We start from the raw sequence: 23,937 nt of genomic DNA, 5'->3' as shown, positions 1-23,937 counted from the left end.
AATACTGCTCATCCCTGTAGGCATCACTTGTTCTGAGATACCATGTTTGGTTCAGGAGATATAATGAAGAATATAGGCGTAATTCAGTTATAATGGAACATTTAATAGTTGCCACGGCGATCATTAGGGTTTTTTGATAATGGTTTCATATCTGAAAATGTTCAGGGCTCCAAACTGTACAAGTTCACCAAGTTTCATGCTTATATGAAAGAATTAGACCTAATTTTCACATATCCCCTGTACTATGAAAGTTCAATAAAACTGCCACAGGTGCAGCTTTTCGCCATTGACCTATGCACAAATAATTCCAATTTTGACAATGTTCCACCACTTGGATTTTCATGGACTTTTGGTATGTGATATGGGAAGGTTTCATGAACTGAATACAACAAAAATAATTTCTGTTGCAATTAGTTTTGGGTTGGGTGATTTTTTCTCACAGATTGCCTGGACTAACCCGTCTACTTTCACTTTCAATGAAATCCCCTAGTAAACGGAATAGCCTACACTACCTGCGGCGTGATATGCGGAAAGATGTGAAGCACAAAACCCGTCGTCATTGTCAGCGGCCTGTTATAGCCTACATAACAATGGCCTGTGTTATACAGAAATATAGCCTACCTCTGACCGACAGACCCCCCCCATTTTCAAGTCGAAAAAAAAAAGGAATTCCGTTTTAAAACGTAAGAATCACACCCCTGATTATTATCTGAGGGACTTTTTCTTCAAACTAGATTCCAGTGTATCTAACTCAGTGTTTTTCAACCACTGTGCCGGGGCACACTAGTGTGCCGTGAGAGATCATCAGGTGTGACAGAAAATTACCCAAATGTCATTCACTGGTCCAGAAAGCTGTTGCATCAAAGAATTTATAACCACATGCTCTCATTGATTGTATGATTGCACTATTTGTGGTATGCAGGCATTGTACAACGCCCATATCCAGGGGCCCCATATCCAGTATTCACAGAATCATCACATATCTAGTTCATAACAACAATTAAATTAGATATAGTCACCTACAAATGAAACAGAGGGCACTTGTTTTATTGAGCAGGTCTTGCATAAAAGCCATAATAAGGCCATATCTGTGTATTATGAAATTTTAGGCCATGGCATGCTTATTTTTTCTTCACACAGGATGTTAGTGTGACGTGGGACATTTTAAGTGTCAAAAGTGTGCTGTGGCACAAAAAAGGTTGAAAAACACTGATCTAACTCTTCAGACTAACACAGGGTGTGGTGGATAGACATGAATCATCTCAGCAATCTCCACTTTAAGTTTCTTAGTAATATGCTGCCTATACTCCACCCATACTTCCCATATTCAAACACATACACAAATTCTCTCTTAACCTTTCTGGTCATGAATGCACACTGATTTACTATGAAGTAGCGGCCAATAAAAAAAATAAAAAAAAGTATGATCTATAGCCCAATGTGCTTCAGGGTTAATAAAAAAATATTTACATTTTTTCAGCAGATACAAACAGTTGTAAAACAGTTGTATACATATCAGGTGGGCCTATGCAAAAGACTGTGGTAAATTTGTCATTCTGTTTTCTGCACAAGATTGCTCAGGAACTAACAGTCTGCAGCTCTGTGGACCTTCATCCAACAGGAAACGGTTAAGTGGAGCAGCAAAGGTGGGGGAGTCATAGAGCAGAGCGGGCGGAAGAGCAGCTACGTGCTGCTGAACTACGCCTTCCTGACCAGGAGACAGGCCAATTTATCCATTAGCAAAAACACTGTTGGGCTGCTAGTCAGTCCAGGAAGATGCGGGACACATTGTTGCCTTGAAAGGAAATGTTTGTTTTTTTTGTAAGGAAAGGAATTTTTTTGTAACCTTACTTGGGGCGCCAATAAGTCCACAATCCAGTCGGTGTACAATTAGGTAACTACTTTTCACCCCTTTTGCAGAACAATGGCTGATAATTAATTAAGAAGATTAGCAACACATAGGATGCAGAAACAGTACAGCACCAACCTTTCATCTACAGATATTAGTGTGTTGATTTTCTTGTGATGCATCAAGTATCCCAGAATTTATGTATCTTTTTGATACCATCACCATATTGTATTGGGAGTTACTCTCTGATTTCCACATTTAGTATTATTTGGACTTCTCGTAGCCCAACCTTTGCAAGGTTTCTGCATGCTAGTCAGCACACTAGCTTTAGACCACTGAGGAAGTAATTCTGATCGTGATCCTGATTAGTTGAACAGTAGGCCTAAGACAGCCGCTGCTCTGGCACACAGGAAATGAGTGATAAGAACTATAGATGTTTTCAGACACGTTCTGCACTATATGCAGATCTTTGTCATATGATGCTAACTGTACATGCAGAAGACACCGACGCACATGAACAGAATCTCTGCGTGTTTGAACACACACATGAACAGAACTGCATGTCCGGCTATGATGTTCAGATATACAGCTCAACCGCTTGACATCCACAGAACATGCGGAATTGCACCTATGTCTGAAAGCAACTTGTGATGTATGGACTTTGTACTTTTACTTTACTCTCGGTCCATCAACCCATACTAAAAGGATGGGCCAAGGAAAACACAGGCCAAGAGTTCTTTTCTAGTGAACTATATTTACATAATACTCTTTTACAGAGAACCATAATAAAAGTATAAAACACTTACAAAATTGGCATCAATGTACATAAAAAAATAAGATCCATCTCCTGAACAATAAAATTCATACATACAAAAAATATTTTTATATATATAAATATACATGGACATCCTGACAACCAGGATATCTTCAACTACAGCACTAAGGCCTTGACTCTGGAAGATCACAAGTATCTTTCCTGCAAAAAAAAAACAAAAAAAAACTAAAACATTTTGGGTGTAAAAAAAAAAACTCATTGAATAGTTTTAGCATTAAGTCACATTCCATAATTCAGTCAAATATTCGGCAGAGATAGACAAACCAACATGACTTAGTGTATGCGTAACATGTGTGACTAAAGTGTGTATGTGTGTCTGACTAAAGTAAGTGAAAGTGTGTGTGTGTGTGTGTGTGTGTGTACGCGCCTCATCCGAACTAGCTTTGAGTGTTTTAGTGTTTTCAACGTGAACCCTGCCTCCCTTAAACAGCAACGAACAGAAATCACCCTACAGAATTGAGTGCATGGAACAGCATCAAGACAGCGTGACAAGACAGAGTAGAAGGAAACAAGACATATTCTTTTGGAAAACAATGGAACCAGAATGAAAACCAGCCGAGTCAAACAGCATCTGCGCAACACAACACCTATATGCAAACACACAACACCAACAGGTGTGCCAACACACAACACCAACAGGGTGTGCCAACAAGGTGACCCAGTTTGGGATGTCATGGGGGGACGACTCTCCTTCACGGGAGAGACATCAGCTGAGGGAAATCATGAGAGCAGTTCCTGTGACAAGTTTATTTACCAACAGATAGAAAAACCCTCAGAGAAAAAAACAACAAAAAAAAAAATAAAAAAATAAAAAAAAAATCACAAATTAATGCGACTGCAGGCATGTGGTGTTTACATTAGTTAGCACTTGCTAACGAGGCAGTACAGGCACTCTGGCTGCAGCCATGATGAAGCTCCTAGGCACCGACTCCAAAATCAGAGGGGAAAGAAGGCAACGAAATACAGAACTCTAACCAACCATTCAACTGCACGAGAACCGTCAAGAGGAGGCAACTGTGATATGGGACTTCCAGTACAATATGCGGGGCTGCTTACAGGCTGTTTAACCCTTTGTGTTGTGCTGGGATTCAGTGGTTTAGTACTGAGCCACAGGTTCAGTAGTAGTGTTTCTTTCATTTTAAAAATGTTTATCTTTTTTTTTTCTTCCCCTGGCTCGGGAATAGTTACTGTTCTCAGGCCTTGGGCCCTATAATCCCTTCAAACTCTTTGTTATATACACCTGGTATATACATACACTCACACATATACAAATACAGACACACAGGTGCACGCACACATACGCAAATGCTTTAGCTGAAGGCAGTCCATCGAGGGGGTTTCTCAGGCAGATTAAGAGTCCAATCTCAGAAGCACGTAGATAATTTCACAGAGAGCAGATTGCGTGTAAAAATGGGATGGGTGTTCACGCTGGGCAGTCACTGACTGTTTGTCCGCAGAGCTGGCCCCCTTTCAGAGGCAGTTATAAGCTGCTGGCCCCCCCCTTCAGCCTCTGCCCCTGGCTACTTCACGGGTGACTGGCCAGCAGCTCGTCCAAGTCGTCCATCCACTCCTGCGTGGCCTGCCCCTTCAGCAGTGAGTCCACCAGGTCGCTCTCACCTGGGAAGCTGGGCAGGTTGGCGCCTGACTGGGCCGGGTTGTAGCCAAATGGCAGCTGCTGGCCAGACGTCCTATTGACCTGGTAGCCCTGGCCGCAGGGCATGCCGGCTGTGCGGTTGGGCACGCCGCCAGGCTGCGGCTGCCCGAAGGCCGACAGGTCAGGCAGCTGGGCCTGAGGTGGAGGCTGCGCTTGCCCCGGCTGCTGCCCCAGTGAGGGGTTGTTGGTCCTTTGCTGGGGCATGCCGGGCATCATCTGTCCCGGGTTCATGCCCGCCATGGGCCTGCCGCCCATGCCAGGCTGCCCGAAAGGGCCGTTGGTGGGCATCTTCGGCATGCGCGGCTGCATGTGGAAGCCCTGGTTGGGGAAGCCTGCGGGCATGCCTCCGTTGCTGGACGAGGCCTGGGCACCCATGCCCTGCTGCATGCCCGCCTGCTGTTGCTGCTGCTGCTGCTGCCAGGACTGCGTCTGCGTGGGCATGCCGCCCTGCATGCTGCCGGGCATGGCGGCATTCATGCTGCTGGCCATGGGGTTGGCCATGTTGCTAGGCAGCCGTGCCTGCATCTGCTGCTGCTGCTGCTTAAGCAGGACGGCGTTGGGCTGGCTCTTGAGGAGCTGCTGCTGGGCCAGAAGATTCTGGCGGAACTGACCCAGCATGCCCCCCACGCCCACACCGGGCCTCTGCTGGGCCGGGTGCTGCGATGGGTGCATGGGCATGTTGGCGTAGAGCACGTCCATGCTGCTGCCGCCGCCACATGACGACAGGCTCAGGTCGGCCTGGCTGGCGGCCGGTGGGGCTCCCGGAGCGGGACCAGGACCCCCCTGACCCACGCCAGCCATCCCCATCATGGCCTGGTTCTGGGGGAACATGCGCTGGGAGCTGGGGGCGGGGCCTCCCAGGGGGTTCACGTTACCCATTGGTTGAGACGAACCTGTGGGGGCGGGAGACCAGAAATGTTGTCAGAAATGGGACTAAAATAAGCTTTATGTGACAGCACAGTAAATAGTAAATGAACTTACTGTGGCGCCCTTGTAATTCTCAGAAAGCATTCGATACAATCTCGTGGGGCCACATAAAGGCAGTCATTCAGACTGCCATCTCACAACTTATTTTTGCCAGTCAAATAAGCTTAGCAGTGAACACACTTTGCATGTTGGTGATGATGTTGATTACATGTACAGTAGATGATACACTACCGTCTGCATGTCATCAGGCTTTGACAAACAGCTCATTGTATTATATATGTAATAAAAAAAAATAAAAAAAATGTATGACATCAACTTTTATTGTGCATGGCATATTACCAAATTGCTGACCGATGAGTCATTAGCTTTGTCTCGTTTCAGGGGCTACATGGTTCTAAGGCTAGACTGGTAGCGTCATAGTGGTGTGACTAGTGCTGTCCCATTTCGTGGGCTCCTTCGAATTCGGTTGACAAACCCACCCCATTTTGCATAAAGGCTATATAATTAGTCCAAGGGTGAATTACATCCATCAAAGGCTTATTATAGCGTTTGTTTGTGACATCTAGCCTATGGACGGATGATAACAAATTAAATTTGATAAATTATTAAATGTGTCCCTTAGCAAAGCAGCAAATACAATTTTATCAGTTCAAATGAACTAATGAGTAAATGAACCGTACACACACAATGCCGTTGTAGATCACGGCATAGTTTATTAGAATAATATCTTTCTTAATCTCTATTTACACACAACTCTTTGACTAATTAGGCTTTTTATGGCGATATGGTGATATGCGCCCAAACGCCACACATTCCTCAAACTTTCCATATTAGCTTCATTAGCTTACTTGCTAGTGAACTTACTTGCTGAACATGTTTGTATGGACATTCTGGTTGATGTTAATTCATATATGTATGAGAGAAGCTGCAGCTTATGAGTATGTTGCGTCGTGGCATAAGGCTTTGGTAGCGCTAACTCTGGCATAAGGCTTTGGTAGCGCTAACTCTGGCATAAGGCTTTGGTAGCGCTAACTCTGGCATAAGGCTTTGGTAGCGCTAACTCTGGCAGAAATCTCCGGTGTTCTTGCTCCATGTAGTTTCGTGTTGCAGACAAAAAGTATAGAAGTAACAGTCTTGTTACAAAAATGTTGCCGTTTTTGGACCAGGCTGTTTTTGTTGCCGTTTTTGAAGACTGGGCTGTCTACAGAGAACACGTTTTTTTACAGTGTATTCAGGTGACTGGCAGCTAGCAAATTGTGAGGAGATGTTTGCTATAAGAAAGTTTTAGCTTAGAAACCCCGTACCATCGCTTAGAGCACCTTAAAGGTTAAAAAAAAAAAAAAACTCTTAAGGGTGCCTTTAACTTGCTAGATTTAGACCAAAATCTCCTAAAATAACAACAGCAACAAATAAAATCTCAAGAGCAGCGGACAAGGGCCTGAGGGTACAGAGACGTGGGGAAGCCTGTGGTCACTTTACCTGGAAATTGGGACACCTGCGTCTGCTGCTGGAATGGGTTCTGATTGGCCGGCTGATTCTGTTGGTCCTGGTACTGAGGAGGCGGGCGGGTCAAGTGCCTCTGGAGCTGCTGCTGTTTCTCCTGGAAAACACACACACACACGTCAACACACACATTTTAATGCTTTTATTTGGACCTTAACACAGGGGAAGATTCACAGATGCAAACATTGAAGGAAGTATGTTACACACTTAGGCAGGTCTGATCAAACACAGAATGCATTGTGCCATTTTCATTCTGAACTGCATGACTATGGGTAAATCATGGCTTCGTCGCTTCCAGATGGATAAACTACCTATTATTGTCAACACACACATTCTCAGCTCATCTATGCAGCAGGGGCGCCATCACCTGGCCATGTAAAAAACTACTGCAAATCCATTCCAGACTTGGAGTTTGCTCATTTGTTTTTATACCTACACTACCGTTCAAAAGTTTGGAGTCACTTAGAAATGTCCTTGTTTTCATCATTAATGTTGTAAATGACAGTTGTAGAAAGAAATGTCTGATCTTTAATGCAATTTACAGATGCCCATTATCAGCAACCATTTATCCAATGTTCCAAAGGCACATTCTGTTTACTAATCTGATATCATTTCAAAAGGCTAACTGAGAAAAAACATTGGAGAACCCTTTTGCAATTATGTAAGCACATAATGTAACCTGAAAACTGCTGCCCTGATTAAAAACATTTGTGGAAAGGAAATGTCTAAGTGACCGCAAACGGCAGTGCATTTTCAGCAATAACTGAGAAAATATGTTTATAACATTACAGATGACAAGCCCCCAAATCTGATAAATATGAAGCTTACATTTCCCTCCATTAACTCATTGAATGCCAAGCTGTTTTCGGAAGCTTTGTCCTAGAGTGCCAGCAATCTAGACCATTGTTGATGATTTTTGTACAGCCACAGCATATTCTGTGTTATAGCTATGAAAACATACATATGGCTCGTTTAAAAGATGAGACTTTAAGCTCTCAGTGGGTGCAAACCGTGTATTTCTACACGTCTCTGTTCCTGAGAAATCCCAAGCTAAACAGTGGCTAGTTTTCATCAAAATCGATGACAAGCAGCCCCCAAATCTGATAAATATGAAGCTTACATTTCCCTCCATTAACTACGCAATGGGAAGTGCAAGATATTCTGAGAGTAATGACACTGCGTATAATTTCCACACATGTTGACAAACGGGGTATGCAACAGTGCCTTATTTCCACCCCTTCCTTAAATTCACTTCTCATACACGCACACAAGGATTTTATGTCACATTCATAGAGATACTTTGTAAAACATGTAGTGAAATGGCATAATATTTTTATGCCAGAATATTTTTTATGGTGTGCTTCACAGGCAGCATATTGACTTGTGTGGAAAACGGAATATCAGCAACCAACCCATCAGCCATTTTTACGTATGGATAAACACAACAGGAATAAAATAACCTGTTAAATTCCAAACAAGATACTAATAGTATTACAGACACTTGCCGCTGCTGAAATTAAAAGTCAGATTGATTCATTTTTAATACATTAAATCATTTTAATCTGTAATGGTACAGACACCTTTTGTCCACAGATGATTTAACTGTGGTGGGTGGAACTATATATGAGATAAAGCTGATCCACCGACCTGCTCTCCAGCAATCAGCTGCTGTTGCCTCTGCTGCTGCTGCCTGAGGTACTGCTGCTCCATCAACTGCATCTGCTGCTGCTGCTGCTTGAGGGCCTGGGCTTGGGCCTGGGCCTGGGCCTGGGCTGCCTGGCCGCTCAGGTACGCCGCGTTGCCGTGGTTACCGGCCATGGGGTTCCCCCCCTGCTGGTTGGCCATGGCGTTACCGGGGCCGGGGACGTGAGGCGCCGACGGGTAGGATCCCTGGTCCTGCTCGGGGGGGAAAGAGAGAGAGAGAGAGAGAGAGAGGAGTGCAGATGTGAGTGGTTTGGACTGGGAAGGCCACTAGGGGGCGCTTGAAGCCCCAAAACCAGACAGCAGACTGTGTGGCAGCAATCTGTGCCAGACCAGCGCCGGACTAACTGACTGACATCCGATCCCTGGTCAATATTCACTACGTTTGCTCATTTTAAAGAGACTTTGATAATCTCCCGCATAATCAGCATTAGAGTACCACATTTCAAGCATTTTAGAAACATAATCTAACAGAGGCAAGTGATGAAAAACTAGTTTTTAATCATAACAATAATCATGATTACTTCTCCCAAGCAAGGCGAGAAGAGGCGGAGAGAGAGACGGGGAGAGAGAGAGAGAGGGAGAGAGAGAGGGAGAGAGAGAGAGGGGGAGAGAGAGAGGGAGAGAGAGAGGGGGAGAGAGAGGGAGGGAGAGAGAGAGGGGGGGAGAGAGAGGGAGAGGGAGAGAGGGGGGGGAGGGAGAGGGAGAGAGGGAGAGGGGGAGAGAGAGAGAGAGAGAGAGAGAGAGGGAGGGGGGGGGGAGGGAGAGGGAGAGAGAGAGGGAGAGAGGGGGGGGGAGTGAGAGAGAGACGGAGTGAGAGCTGAAGAGGGTTTAAATGTAAAAACCACCATATGCGCCACGCAGTCAGAAAGCGAAAGACAGATCCACAGGGGCAGTGGAGAGGAAAACAGGAGCGAGGGAGGCAGAGTGAAAGAGAGAAAGTGTCTTCTCTCTTCTCTCGCGAGAGGAAAAAGCCCAAGCGAGCCAGCACAGCTATATTTAAATAAAGAGAAGAGGGGAGGGGTGGGGGGCCGAGCCTAAAATACACTTCCGAGGACTCCTGCCAGAGGAGGGGGTGAAGAACTCCATGAAAGAGTGCTTTGTCGTCCATCCCTCCTCCCTCCCTCTTTCTCTCCCCAACTCTCACACAGGGCTGCATCTAATGCCTGGCCCTGCCCCCATCCACTCTAACCAAGAGAGAAACATGCACTCAATCTCTATCTCTCTTTCTCTCTCTCTGTGTGTGTGTTTGTGTGTGTGTGTGTGTGTGTGTGTGAACGCCTGCTTCTTAGCAACCATCTGCCTGACCCAGACACACACACACACACACAGTGTCCATCTAGCTAGTTTAAGGGCCCCTGGCCAGACAAGCAGGGACAAAAACACAGTACAAACCCTGTCTGGTGTAAGAGAGGAAGCAGACAACACACACACACACACACACACAGTGGGCACACAAATGACCACATACATACACACTATGCACTATAATACATTATTTTCTAAAGTGCCAATGCTAGAAATCTCGATAGTTATCCACCATCATTCTTGTCACCATGTATGTAGCATACAAGTAGTCTGGTAATTGTAGTCCTGTATGCACTATGTAGCCTAATTAAGCATGCAGTGTATGCTAATATGTTGTATTCAGGATGTGTGTAAGAATCTCCCCTCCCCCCCCCCCCCCCCCCAACCACATTAGCTAGGATCTGCACAAGATTTCTTCCTACTACAGTAAAACGCTGTCGCTTTCGTTATAGTACTTGGGCTCTTGAAAGAGCATTGAGACAATATCCATTGTTCCTGACTTGGCCTAAATAAATAAAAGTTATGCATTCGAGTAGGGACAGTGAGTTTTGGCCTGCCTGTGTTCGTATGTTATAAAGGGTGGCGTGTGTTTGTTGGATTGTCTGTGGCTTGTCGGTATCCTTGAAAATGCCTTTCTGCACTCCCAGTCTAGAGGGGAGAACTCTGGCTAACTTCTCTGAACTTGGAGTGGATGAATAGACACATTGAGAGGAAGCGCTGTCTAGTGTGCATATAGATTTAAGATCCAACAGAGAACAGAATGATACGGACCTCCTGAAAGGCTATGGTCCTTTTTATGAACGAGTGTTGCATTACCCTGCAATACTTTCAAGTGTACCTTTGCAATACTTCTGTGTTTACTTGGAATACTTTTTGTTTAAACAACGTATTGTGAGGCAGTGCACTGATAACGCAAAGTATTGAGGGGCCATGAGAAACACATAAGGAACCGAAATGCAGATGATGAGGGGAAACGACCTCCATGACCCCTTATTTACATTATTAGTTGTAGTTCTTCATTAATAGCAATCTACACAGTATACATGCTGTACATTCACTTGTTTTGTTCATAGCACTGGTGCTACAGAGGTTGATAGCTTTGTAGCACCATCCACACAATCTCTACCATCAGCATGTAGTTCCAAACACCTCACCTGTAGCATGGGCTACATATATGTAGCACTGTACAGCCCTGCTTAGATCACATCATCATACGCAGCTTAAGGGTCTCTGCCGCTCAGTGAGTGTGTTGGAGTTTAGACTAGTCTGTGTTTGGCGCAAGTGTCTCAGTGGTTAGTTCTCTACCTTGCCAAAATACGCAAAGACATTCTAGTCTCCACAACCTAAACACACACTGAGGAGATAGTTTTCCCCATCAAGTGTCAGCAGTATTCATGTGCGAGACATCCAAAAGATGGGTTGCACCAAGCACTCATATTTGAGCGTAACCCATGGTCTTGGTTTACCAAAGTCTTGTTTGGTGTGCGTATCAAACCACTCCCTGTGTGTTTGTGTACAGGATCGATACCTGATTTGAGGTGGTGGGTAAAATGTTTGGTGGAGATGGTCTCTAAGGTATATAGACTACTACCTCTTGTGGTTTGTGTACAAGTGAGTTTGTAGCTTGCTGACATGTGTGCGCCAACTTCCTGTACTCATATTTCAACTGGTGCAGCTTTTCACAAACAGGATTTTTGCAAATATGCATCTGCTCATGTTAGAGCTGAATGACTGAAGTTTGCTGAAGACAACCATTACAGCCATTACCAACCCTTATGCCTGTATCCTGTCTCTATGGAAACTACCAGTTATTTATGTAATGAAAGATCACCTGTTCTTCAATATGACCTGCAACTAACGATTATTTTCATAATTGATTAATCTGTCGATAAAATGTCAGAAAATGGAGGAACAAATGTCGATCAGTGTTCCCAACATTAATTTTTTGTCCACGAGCCAAACACATTTAGTGTACTTTCATAACAGAGAACGTGAAAATATTCAAGTTTAAGAAACTGCAATCAGACAATTCTGAGGTATTTCACTTTAAAAATGACAAACCGATTAGCCGATTTCCAAAACAGTTGCCAGTTAACTTAATAGCTGACAACTAATCAATCGATTGACGAACTGTTGCCGCTCTAACATGACTATAAATCCATACGACATCTTACCTGTGGATGCGGCATATGCGTTGGTCTGAAGGGGAGCCCTGCCTTCTGCTTCATGGCTTGCTGCTGTTGTTGCTGCTGCTGCTGCTGCTGCTGTCGCATCATGGAGAGCAGAACCTGCTTGCGATTGGGCCCCTGGGGTGGTACTGGGGCACCGGCCTCGAAGTGGGTGAGGGGTTTGGTGTTGTTGTAGTCCGGCATGGCCGACTGGGGTCCTCCCGGGCCACCCTGGGGGTGCCCCATAGGCCCAGGAGGCGGGTGGCCCATCAAGCCAGGGTGCCCGCCAGGCTGCATGTAACCCCCAGCGCTTGGCACCGCTTTGGCCTTGGGGTTGGGGAAGTCCTGCGGGTACAGGGAGGGGCTGGTGGGCTTCTCTAGCCCGTACACGGAGCCCCCCAGAGGGCTCTGGGTTGGGGGCGCCGCCTGAGGGGGCCAGGACGAGGGGTGGTTGGGGGGCGTGTGGAACTTGGGTGCTTGTTGTTGTTGTTGTTGTTGTTGTTGCTGCTGCTGCTGCTGCTGTTGTTGTTGTTGTTGTTGTTGCTGTTGTTGTTTTCGTTGCTGCTGCTGCTGTTGTTGTTGTTGTTGTTGCTGCTGCTGCTGCTGCTGCTGCTGCTTCTGCACTTGCTGCTGCTGCTGCTGTTGACTCTGGATCATCTGGGCCCTCTGTTGCTCACGGGCAGCCAGCTGCTGGAGCTGCTGGGCTGGGGACAGATCCTTGGGGGGCCCCGGCATCAGGTGGTTGGGCTGGAGCTGACGAGGCGGCTGGCCTTGCGACGGCACCTGAGCCTGGGACTGCTGCTGCTGCGGAGGCCCCGGTAGGGCCGGGGAGGAAGCGGCGGAGGCGCCGGAGGCTCCAGCGATGGGGGAGCTGGTGTGCAGGCTCGGCCCGGAGGGAGTGGGCCTCATGTGGGGAGAGGAGGTGCGCGGCTCGTGGTCAAAGGAGGAGCCCACCGAGGGAAACTCGGTCTTGATGTTGGCCAGGTCTGGTGGTAGCAGGTTGGACTGCTGCTGTTGTTGTTGCTGCTGCTGCTGTTGTTGTTGTTGCTGCTGGGATGAGGTTTGCCGGGGTCCGGTAGGGGGCAGCTCGGGGTCCTTGCCGTTCTCGAGGGCGTCGTTAAAGATATCCTTTATGTCCTCGTAGTCCACCGAGCGATTGAACTCCTCCATCAGCTCGGACCACTCCTGCTCGTTGAGGTTGAGGTCGGGGAACAGGCTGTTGTTGCCGCCGGTGCCTCCTGGCGTGGGCAGGAGTTCGTCCATGGGTTCCTGCTTCAGCTCCTTCAGCAGACGCATGTCCTGCTCCGAGCCCCGCCCCCCGACGCCATCCCCGCCCAACCCCGTGCCGTTCTGCTCCACGCCCCCGCCGTGCGTCCCGTTGTGGCCGAGGGCGTCAACGCTGATGCCGTGCTTACTGTCCAGAGGCGACATGGCGCCGTTGGAGCCTCCGTTGAGGCCGCTCAGCACGTCCTCCATGCAGGACTTCTTGGAGGGCGGGTAGCCGCTGCCGTCGCCGAAGCCGTTGATGGGATCTCGGCCCAGCGGAGAACCGGCATTCTCCAGCTTCCTCTTCACCGTCTCCTGGAGCTGAGAAAGAGAACGAGAGAGGAGGAGGACGAAGAGAGATGCTGGTCAGCGCACCATTCCACACTTAAACAATGTACAGTATCCTTACACACTCACACACGCACGGTACCGCTAGAAAACAATAAACTACTCTTGCAGCGCTTACATGTGTATAACTGCTCACCTTCACAGTTTGATAACGAGGAATAAAATATATAAAATGCCTACCTAAAAAGGTTCAAACAGCATGAACAAGTAGTACTTACTAGCAATCATCCTTTTTCTCATAAAGGCTTTAAACATTACACATTACGTAAGGGATAACGGCCGCCAAGGTGTCCTGTTATACGGAATTAACGGACGAGGGGGGAGGCAATAGTTATATATTTATAGTAAGCAAAGGAAGCATGCGGTTCCGTTTAAAAAGAAGCTGACTTGTTCAGTTTGTTGTACATCTTTCTTTGGACCTAATAGCATGGACAGTTAGCTTGTTTACAGTTAATTCCATTGTTGCGAAGCCTGCTTCCAGGCTCAACAGTCAGCCTACTATAGTTGTTATAGTTACCATTCATAAGGTAACTTTTTTTACCAGCTCTACTTCATAGGTGTCCCGTTATTCAGAATTGATAGCCACCCCACCAGCCAATCAGAAAAGAGTATTTCTTCTCTCCGGGTGATAAACATCTTTAACGACCGGCTCACACTGCTCACACATTACTCATAATCCAGAGTGTCCCAATCGGATCCTCAGACAGTCAGTACATGGGGACAGAAATGCACAGCGTGCACATTAGGGGTGGGAACCACAGTGTCACTCATGCCACTTCACCCAAAATAACACGATTAGAATATCACGATTCAGCCATTCTGCAATACCCGATACATTGTAAACGATTAATCTATGATTGGCTACATCATCAAAATAACCGTGAAGAAGAAAAAAAAGGAGAAAAGATGGAATTATGTATTAATTCACTGCATTTCACTAATGATTACAAACAAAGTGCAAAGTGCATAAGTTTTAACTTAATGCCTCTTAAAGATATACTGTATATTCGTTGGCAGCATACCGATAACATATCATACAGAAGTCATTTGTCCTACCCCCCTATATAGCCTCCAGTCAGAAGCACCCTACTTGTCACAAGTGTTGGTCCTTTGGAGAAAAATTGTGTGTGCTGAATTGGAACTACTGGTCTCTCCATACCTGCAGTTACTCCCTGGGTTTTCTATCTCCGTCACACACACACATACACACACACACACACACACGATGGAAATCTACAATCTCTGCATGTAAAAGGAAGTTCTATGATGGAAAGAGCCAATCAATAAGAGGCCAGTAGCTTGCATGCTTGTTCACCCAGCCCATTGTATGCTGGCCTTATGTGTGAAGTGTGGAGATAAGGGAGATGTTTTAACTCAAGGATACCCCACAGACATCAAGACACCAGCTGACCTTCTCTGCTCTTTTATCACCACAACCAGCGGGGTTTTTCCATGAAGTTGAGTCCACAGCAGTGCCGTGGCTGTGCGAGAGGGAGCCACTAGATGTTAGGCCAACATACGCTAAACACATACACTTCAGTGGATTTGTACTACCATAGCTGTGTTTTTAAAGTGTAACTTGAGTTTGTAAACCTTCATGTTACACAGGATTTATAAACTGTGCTTGTTTGGGCCTCAAGAAAAGCCATCTTAGTAAGCAGGGTCCTCACACTTTGCCTTCTGATACAGGTGCCACGATTTGATATTCACACAGTGCATTCTTCACCCCGATAAGGCATGTATGAGGAGGGGCAATAAGGGCTCAGGTTGGTTCAGGTGTAGGTTTTTGAACATTCTAAGTTCCGCAACAATTGAAGGTTCTAAAATTCTATGTTGAATTCAATGAACCCAGATATTCTTTAGAATGTTCATTTCTCAACATTCCCGTCACACCGGTGTGACGGTACTCCTTTAAGGGTTAAGAACATACAGCAAGTAGCCTGCTGATGCAGAGCTATGCAAGTACTGTGACTTACATTTCCTGTTGTCATCTCCAACTACAGGTGAATCAAACTAACTGAACTCAATAGTAAGAGACATCAGAACATCTTCTGTCCTAACCTGGGGAACCAGAGTCTGACGTGGGCACTGACTTCCTGCTTCCGGCTACAGTTATACACAAACTGTCTGATAAAGTGTCTCCAATCATGACATCCATATTCTTCGTCATTTCCTAGACTACTCCCCAACGGGCTTGACTTTACAATGCTCTGGGAGACAGGAAATGATTACTAAATCAGACCCGTCATGACCAGTATCATTTATTTTGGTCATACAATGTGTAAAAGAAAGGTTTCATATTGCATCTGGTGTCAATAAATCACATTTCCCATTTTAAGAATATGGCCTTTTCCCTTTACAGGCCACATGATTGGCTGACAAAGACTGATTAACATTAACACGGCGTCACCAAGTGAAACATAAACGTGAACTAGCCTTAGTCCCAAAGCAGTTCAATATTGTACGGTGAAGTGCAAAGCAAACTAGAACATGGTCTTAAAACAGCTGTATTCAGTACATGACCGTATTCAGGTAGAGATGAAAAAAATATAGAATTTTTAAAAACAACCTGTCCCACCTGAGGCCTACATATGACAACAGACTTGGCACTGTATGAGCCAAGCACGATGTGTGTGTGTGTGTGTGTGTGATCCACCTACAGGTCTGTGTGTATGACCGGCACTATGTGTGTGTGTGTGTGTGTGTGTGTGTGTGTGTAATCCACCTACAGGTCTGTGTGTATGACAGGCACTATGTGTGTGTGTGTGTGTGTGTGTGTGTGTAAAATCCACCTACAGGTCTGTGTGTATGACAGGCACTATGTGTGTGTGTGTGTGTGTGTGTGTGTAATCCACCTACAGGTCTGTGTGTATGACAGGCACTATGTGTGTGTGTGTGTGTGTGTGTGTGTAATCCACCTACAGGTCTGTGTGTATGACAGTTTGGCGTTGCGGGGGAGAAAAAGGGCGGTCAAACTTGTGTGAGCACATTTGTGTATTTCAGTCTGCGCATGTCAAAAATTCAAGAGTTGACAGATCACAGAACCTGAGTATTCTGCCAGATATTATTCTGCCAGATATCATATCATTATGAAATCACGCACTGCCACAAAAGGCAATCATTTTTCAATATTCATTCATTCATGGGCTACTTTAAACCTGCACTTAGTTCTGTTAAAACAGACAGCATCAGGGGCTTAACTAAACACACACAACAGCATGAAGAGAGGCCTCCGTGGTCACTCACAACATTCAACAAATCACAGATCTTACAGTGGACACACAACCCTTGGAGGGGACACACAACCCTTGGAGGGGACACACAACCCTTACAGTGGCCTGTGAATACAACTGTAGTTTCGCAGGGCCTCTCACGAGTGGTCAAGCCGGAGGGGAGCAGACGCCGGCCCTCTAATAGTAGATTAGAGCCAACTTACTAGACTCTAAGTGCTCACCTAGCACCAGGGTGTGAGGACGAGCACACAGGCCAGAAGTCTGGTCCTCTCTGGGCGGCACACTATGGGATTAAATGTTTGCGTTTGCCTGGACAGTGCTGTCGATTGCTCAATGACTAAAAAGCGTGGCCGCTCTCTGCACTCTGTGTGTGTGTGTGTGTGTGTGTGTGTGTGTGTGTGTGTGTGTGTGTGTGTGTGTGTGTGTGAAGGGCCGCACAGACGCGTTTGCTTTGGGAGGATCAGTTAAAGACACGGGAACAAGAAAACACTCATTTGAATAGGAAATTATTCCGCTGGAACATGTAACCAAAAGCCAACACATATAACTGGTCCAAGTAACCCCTGCTAGGTCAAGGAACACTTTTGATATGCGACCCCCTCCCCACTCCAACCCACAACCCCCCTACCCAACGCAATCCTCTGTGGGCCCTGGGCAGGGATCGTTTGATAGTGCCTGGAATGTGCTAGACTGGGTGCATTCTGAATGAGCAGGCAAGTATGTGCGTGCGCGCTCCATCACCCTCTCTCACACAAACACGCTCGCTCGCTCGCTGATCGCTTGATCTGGTCTTTCTCACACTCCAGTGGAAGCCGAAGCGGCTCCTTGATCTAGGTTGAAAAGCTGGAGGGGGGTGTGCACAAAGCGGCCTCTCTGATCTAACCAACGTCCCCACGGAGAGGGAGTGTGTGTTAGTTTGTGTGCATGTGTGTTGGTGACTCACTGCAGGGCTTTCTGAACCTGAAAAACTGGTCTCAGAGTGTCTCTTTCTCTCTGGAGTGAGCTTGTGTGTGTGTTATGTGTGTGTGTGTGTTGTGCGCCAACTCTTCTTTCGCTCTTCAGTCTCCAGGACCGTACGCAAGCGCCTTTCTTCAGTGCCCCCCCCCCCTCTAGTATCAGTTGCTATTTTATCTCTAATGATTTTCTCTCCCACATGACCAACCATTCATTGCACTCATCAATTTCAAGGAGAAAGCTGTTGCTCTTCCTTCCATGCTAAATCTCTCTCTCTCTCTCTCTCTCTCTCTCTCTCTCTTTTGAACCCTAAACATTCTCTTCTGCACGACTCCTGTTTGCATGCCCCCTGCTTCCCCCACTGTAAGTGTGTGTGTGTGTGTGTGTGCATATCTCTCTCTCTTCCTCACTCTCACCACCACCACAGTCCCCCCGAGCCACATGAAACTAATTAACATGTGTATAGACAGAGGAGGCCACAACAAAAGAGGCAGCAGCAGCAGCGGCGGCGGCAGCACAGAGGCCGAACGGAGGGGCAGGGGGGCCGAGGGGGGCCGAGGGGGTGTGGGAGCGTGGCGAATTCCTGGCCGAGCGCGGCCGCCAGCCAGTGCCTGCACCTCTTTGAAGCCCCGCAGGGGCCCGGCCGCCACAATGAGCCGCCCCGGGATGAGCAGGAGAGCTGGACGCTCCACTGCAGCAGGGGGGGGTAGTGAGAGAGTGCAAGAGGGGGGAGCATGTTTAGGTGAGAGAGGGAGAGAGAGAGAGAGAGAGAGAGAGCGTGCAGGACAGGGAAAGTGGAGAAAGTGTGTGAAGTGTGTATGTGAGAGAGTGAAAGGGTGAGTGTGTGTGTGTGTGTGTGTGTGTGTGTGTGTTTGAGAGAGAGAGATTATCAAAGAAAGAGAGAGAAAAAGAAGGAAAGAGAGTGTTGTGTGGAGAATGGACAGAGGAGACAGCACTACAGAAGGGAACGAAAGGTGACCGACCAGCCAGACAAGAACACCGAGTGAACAGGGGGAGGCAAAGAAAGGCAGAGAAAGTGTAACAGAGAGAGACAGACAGACACAGAGAGAGAGAGAGAGAGAGAGAGAGAGAGAGAGAGAAAGACAGACAGACAGAGAGAGAGAGAGAGAGGCAGACACAGAGAGAGAGAGAGTCAGAGAGGCAGACAGAGAGAAAGAAAGAGAGAAAGAAAGAGAGAGAGAGAAATAAAGAGTCAGAGAGAGGCAGTTGTTTAGAAGGAGAGAGGGGAAAAAGGACTGTAGGCCGGGAGCATGCGGTTGTTCCCTGCGGAGTCACGCTACCATCAGGCGGCAAGCGGAGAGCGGTCTCTCTCCCAACGCAGCTCCTCTACACTGCCCCCCCCCCCTACATTTGGTCCAGTAGACACCATCTCTTATCTACAGACCTATTTCAACATAACGCCATTACTAATGATCAAGAAAAACATTTGGAGTGACGAACCTGAAGAGGTCCTCTTTTGAGCACTCAGCCTGGCCAATGGCCCTACGGAGCCCCATGAAAGGCTGACCACACAGAGGGGTCACCAAAGGACAGCATGAGAAGGAATGGATGGATTCCTCTAAGCTCCCAAGAGCCTCAGAGGGGTGGAGAGAGTGTGTATGCAGAACTCAAACACACGGCCCACAAACGTACACATCCACGCGCTCTCAGAAATACATATACGCCCTCTCGCCTTCTCTCTCTCTCTCACACACACACAGAGACACAGACACACACACACACCCTCACGCGGTCACAAAACACACACACACAAACACTCACACAGTCATAAAACACACACACACACGCTGTCACAAAACACACACGCTCTTGCTCCCTCGCTCTCACACAGTCACAAAACACACACAAACACACGCCGTCTCTCCCTCGCTCGATCTCGCTGTCTCACACAGACACACACTTATTCTCATTCTCTCTCTCACACACACGGGATGGTGGGAGGGAGAGCAGTACTGGGGGGGGGATTGATGAGTCAGACCTGTGAGCTCGCAGGGGGTGGGGGCTGGGGCTTTTGGCCGCTCGCTCCTGAGTCATCCAGCACATTTTGTACTGTGTGTCCCAAAGGGCCGGAGAGTGGGGACAGCACGAGGGTTCGCCGTATTCACCAGAACACTTCTGTCCCGTCCACCACACAACTGGAACACACTTTTGTTTCAGGGTTCGCTTTTCACTGTACACTTCAACGAAACTGAAACGTGTCATTTCTGAATGCCTTTGTGACTAAACCACGTGTAAGCCACATCTGTCAACGTGTTCCATGAAGAAAGTAATTAAACACACACACACATATCATTGGTTTTGTCTAGTGAACTGGAAACCACTAGCACATAATCTGTCTCACACAGTCACAAGAAGAGCTAAAGGGCTTGGACTGTTTCAGACTCAGACATACCTGGGATACCTGTCTGGATGTCCACTATTCAGCAGATACAGGCATGCTCTGCTCAAAACTGTCACTGAAAGCCATAACTGAAGGCCAGACAGAGTGAGCAAAGTAAAACGTTTTACTTTGCTCACTCTAATACAGCTTATTGACAACTGGAGATTGACAACCACACACACACGTCAGAACGCTCCTGCCTGACAGACAGACAGTGTCAAACCTACAGCGACAGTGTCTAGCCTACTTCATAATCCCAAAACGAAAAGAAAAGGCAAACAACATCTGCAATCCTAAACCACTACCGCACATTCCAGCAGACCTGACCAACAATAACAGAAACAATCCTGTAGCCTACTTATTATCAAATTATGGCTAAAGAGAGGTAGCTATCCTCTTGGGCTGTCAACTGACAACAAAATCATGTGACCAAAAGCACCTATCATGAGCCTAGGACCATACGATTTAAAGCTTGACAGCACAACATCAACATCAAGGCAGTAGGCTACTAAAGCGTTTTCCGGTTTGGCAGCGCAAGAAGCAGATTTAAGTTACTGCATATGCACACAAAATAATACTTTACTCGCATAAAGCAAAAGTAAAGTATGAGAATTGGTCTGTTTGGAATCAACAACGATTGCCATTCATTCATCCCGTGTTTCAGATATTACCGCCAAGAGTGTAGCGTGGTCACTTACCGCAATTAAAGTGCTGTTTCTGCTTGGCTCTCCAGGCGTCCCGCTGTCGACAAGCTCCGCGTTGCCTCCTCCGGTTCCGGAGCTTCTTGGAGTCGTTTGATCGGATGTCGGCTGCGGCTGTCTGTGCTTACTCGACCGTTTGGCCTTGGTCTGCAGGCACCGTTGATGCAGCGCAAGGGTCTGCTGCCTTTCCATTTCCAGCCGCTCCATGGCCGTGTTGTCGTAGCGGTTCTCGCAGCTGGTGTGGTGCCGTCGGAAGAGTTCGATTCGACGGCGTAAACGTTCCATTACCGCGCTATGCCGCGGCATGACAAAATCCGCCATCATCAATGATCGTGTTATTAATCGCCGGGGCTTGGATTTCGGTGCTCCGGATACAAGCAACTTTTAATGCGGAATGTGCTTCTTCACTGAGTGGGTGTCTCTACCCCCTGCCTTTTACAAAACACACACGACTGCCACCATTTTTGTCGCTTTCACTGCGAGTCCTTTGTACTCTGTATAAAATGCGATTTTAAAAGAAACTGCACTCTAACCGAGTGCCTTTTCCTAGCAACACAGGTTACATGTTCCCATAATTAAATACCTTACTACATAAGCGTGTAACGTTAACTTTTCGAGAACTATAGGTACAAATACTCTCGCAGTGTCTTGCCAGTAAATACTCTACACCTCCCTTCTACAAACTGCCAACTACTTAAATTACAAACTCTTAAGCGCTCAATCGCAGTCTTTGAAGTACCCCGTTCACCAATAACTTATTATAAATCATAGCACTTCACCACCGATCAACAGTGAAATCAAATTCACAGTCGAAGACGGAGGTGTTAGTCAACTTTACAGTGCATCATGAATCAATTTAAACAAATCCACCTATTAGATAATGTAAGTAGTGTTGAACCTTGTCACAAACAAACTGCTAAAGGTAAAACAGCAACATTGGTCTCCTAAACATAGAGCTGTTCGCAATCCTAAACCAAGAGCTCAGAAGCACCCTGACTTCCAACTTTCACCCACCGAATTTGCTGACGAAACTGCCCAAGAACAAACTCGAGTAAAGAAGGTATTAAAACATGTTAGTACGAATACGCAAGTGTAGAAAACACCTGTGCATAAACTAAAAAGTTAAACCGACAACAAGACGAGCTTTGTTAGTTAGCAAGCTGCTAACTGCCAAAAGAAAACTCTTCGGAGTCCCTAGCTCAGAAGTTTGATCTGGCAATAGTCAGTAAGATATTTTAAAGACTCGGTGGATACTTATGCACTCACTCAACAAAATTAAAAAAAAAAAGAATCCGCTGTGTCCTCGGAGTTCAATACAACCGCCTTCTACAGTACATACACCCAGCCATTTTAAACACAGAAGAACTTCAGCCAGCTAACTTTTGAAACTCTTAAAAGTAGCTCTTTGGCTAACAGCTGATTCTCTAGCCCTCTCTGAACGAAAAGCTAGTTAGATAGCAGTGCTACACACGCTACGGATGTAGCCAGCTTGCTAGCTAGCTAACTAGCTTGGTAACAAAGCATGATACATTCACTTTTGCCCAAATGTTATCTTATTAGTAGTACATCCCACAGAAAACACTGACCGATCCTCGTTCCTTTTGAGACTGCGGATGAAAAAGAAAACAAGACAACAAAACAATCAAACTCTGCCCTACTGTGCTATTTCTATTGTTTTCCAGTGTACAGGCAGTTCTTCGTCGCCATCTTGAAATAAGTTTTTTTCCCTTTTTTTCCTCTCCCTTTTCTAACCTTTGCATCACAGAACAGCGTCACAGCTAAAATCCCTCCCTTTCGCCATGATTGACAGAACAAACAAGCAATGGACTGTCTACACTCTAGAGTTTGTTTAAAAATTGATGCAATGTAAATTAATAAACATTTATTTTTGTATACTAGCCTAATGTTATAAAGAAGTACTAGTAACACATATCAAACGTCGCGTTTTATATAGCACTACTGGTGTAGGAGTAGGCTTAGGCTATTTATAGGTTGAGTCACCATCTAATTGGCCTAGGCCTATATCATTCAGTAGGCCTATTCAAAATATACTCCATGAAATACACATACTGTAGGCTAAATACAGTATCACTGAATAGGGAAACATCTTTATGTGACCCCATCCTGTCACCTTATGAGAGTAGGCTATTTAGGAGCAGAGTATTGCAGGCATTACGACACATATCTTGGACAAACCGCAATTAAGACCACTGCTTTGACCACAATTTGATATCAAATCTCACTATAACCTTTTAGACTGGGAAGGTAAGGAAGCTGGAGTACCTGAGTTAAACAGGCAGAATGTATGGTATCCTTCCATCCATAAAAGTTCATGAATGGAAACTGTGTCATGAGACAACTGTGCCATATATATAGGCCTAGGCTACAAAGCCTTTATCCCTCAAATGTCCTGGCAGACTTTTTATTCAAATATGTGGGTCGAATTCTCCATGAGACTGATGAGCGTTAACAACGACACACGGTATTACCTTTACTTTTCCTATAAGAAAATGACACCAAAATTGGAAGGTCAAGGGCATATTCCAGTCAGTGTCACCAGTCTTCAATGATAATCGCATCTTAAGTTAATGAAAAGACTGTCTCACTGAATCTCACTGAAGCAGAGTAAACAGGGCATCCTTTGACACAGTATATTTTGATTAGCTAATGCTGACTATTCAAAGTATTTTTTTTTTTAAATGCCCTCACACACTGATTGTGCATGCTTTAATGGTTGGAAATTAACAGGACAGACTTAGACTAGAGAGTTCATTTCAAGAAGTAACTAAAGATATGCAGTCTATCTTCCTTCTTCAAGCATTACACTGACATAACATAACCACAAAGCCTTAGCCAATGAAGTCCTCAGCTGACCTAGATTATGTAAAATTAAATTATGCAAGTCAAATATGTTCATTTCTCAGTGTACCTAAAAATAGCACTTTTACAAGACTCACTGCATCATGCCACAACTGTTTGTTACTCTGTGAGCTATTTTTGAACGCTTGTTTTTTTTTTTTTTTTTTTTTTTAAAGAGGCCAACAGACTTCTTGCGAGTGCTTGTGAAAGCTCTTCTGGCTCCACACGAA

The 23,937-nt window shown here is 46.1% G+C and overlaps 1 protein-coding gene across 1 annotated transcript; it reads right to left on the bottom strand.

Annotated features, from left to right (window-relative positions):
- Positions 1 to 2,583: 2,583 nt before the first annotated feature.
- Positions 2,584 to 22,560, bottom strand: maml1 (mastermind-like transcriptional coactivator 1). The gene is made up of 5 exons (XM_042075362.1): positions 20,846 to 22,560; positions 11,952 to 13,532; positions 8,416 to 8,664; positions 6,745 to 6,865; positions 2,584 to 5,231 (listed from the first exon to the last, which is right to left on the bottom strand). The coding sequence occupies exons 1-5, from the start codon at positions 21,170 to 21,172 to the stop codon at positions 4,210 to 4,212; spliced, it is 3,300 nt and encodes a 1,099-aa protein (XP_041931296.1). The 5' UTR covers positions 21,173 to 22,560; the 3' UTR covers positions 2,584 to 4,209.
- Positions 22,561 to 23,937: the final 1,377 nt, after the last annotated feature.

This window comes from Alosa sapidissima, chromosome 20, assembly GCF_018492685.1.
Source record: "Alosa sapidissima isolate fAloSap1 chromosome 20, fAloSap1.pri, whole genome shotgun sequence".
Taxonomy (NCBI): domain Eukaryota; kingdom Metazoa; phylum Chordata; class Actinopteri; order Clupeiformes; family Clupeidae; genus Alosa; species Alosa sapidissima.
The sequence above is the reverse complement of the archived record's forward strand: the minus strand, read 5'-3'. Positions and strand labels throughout refer to the sequence as shown.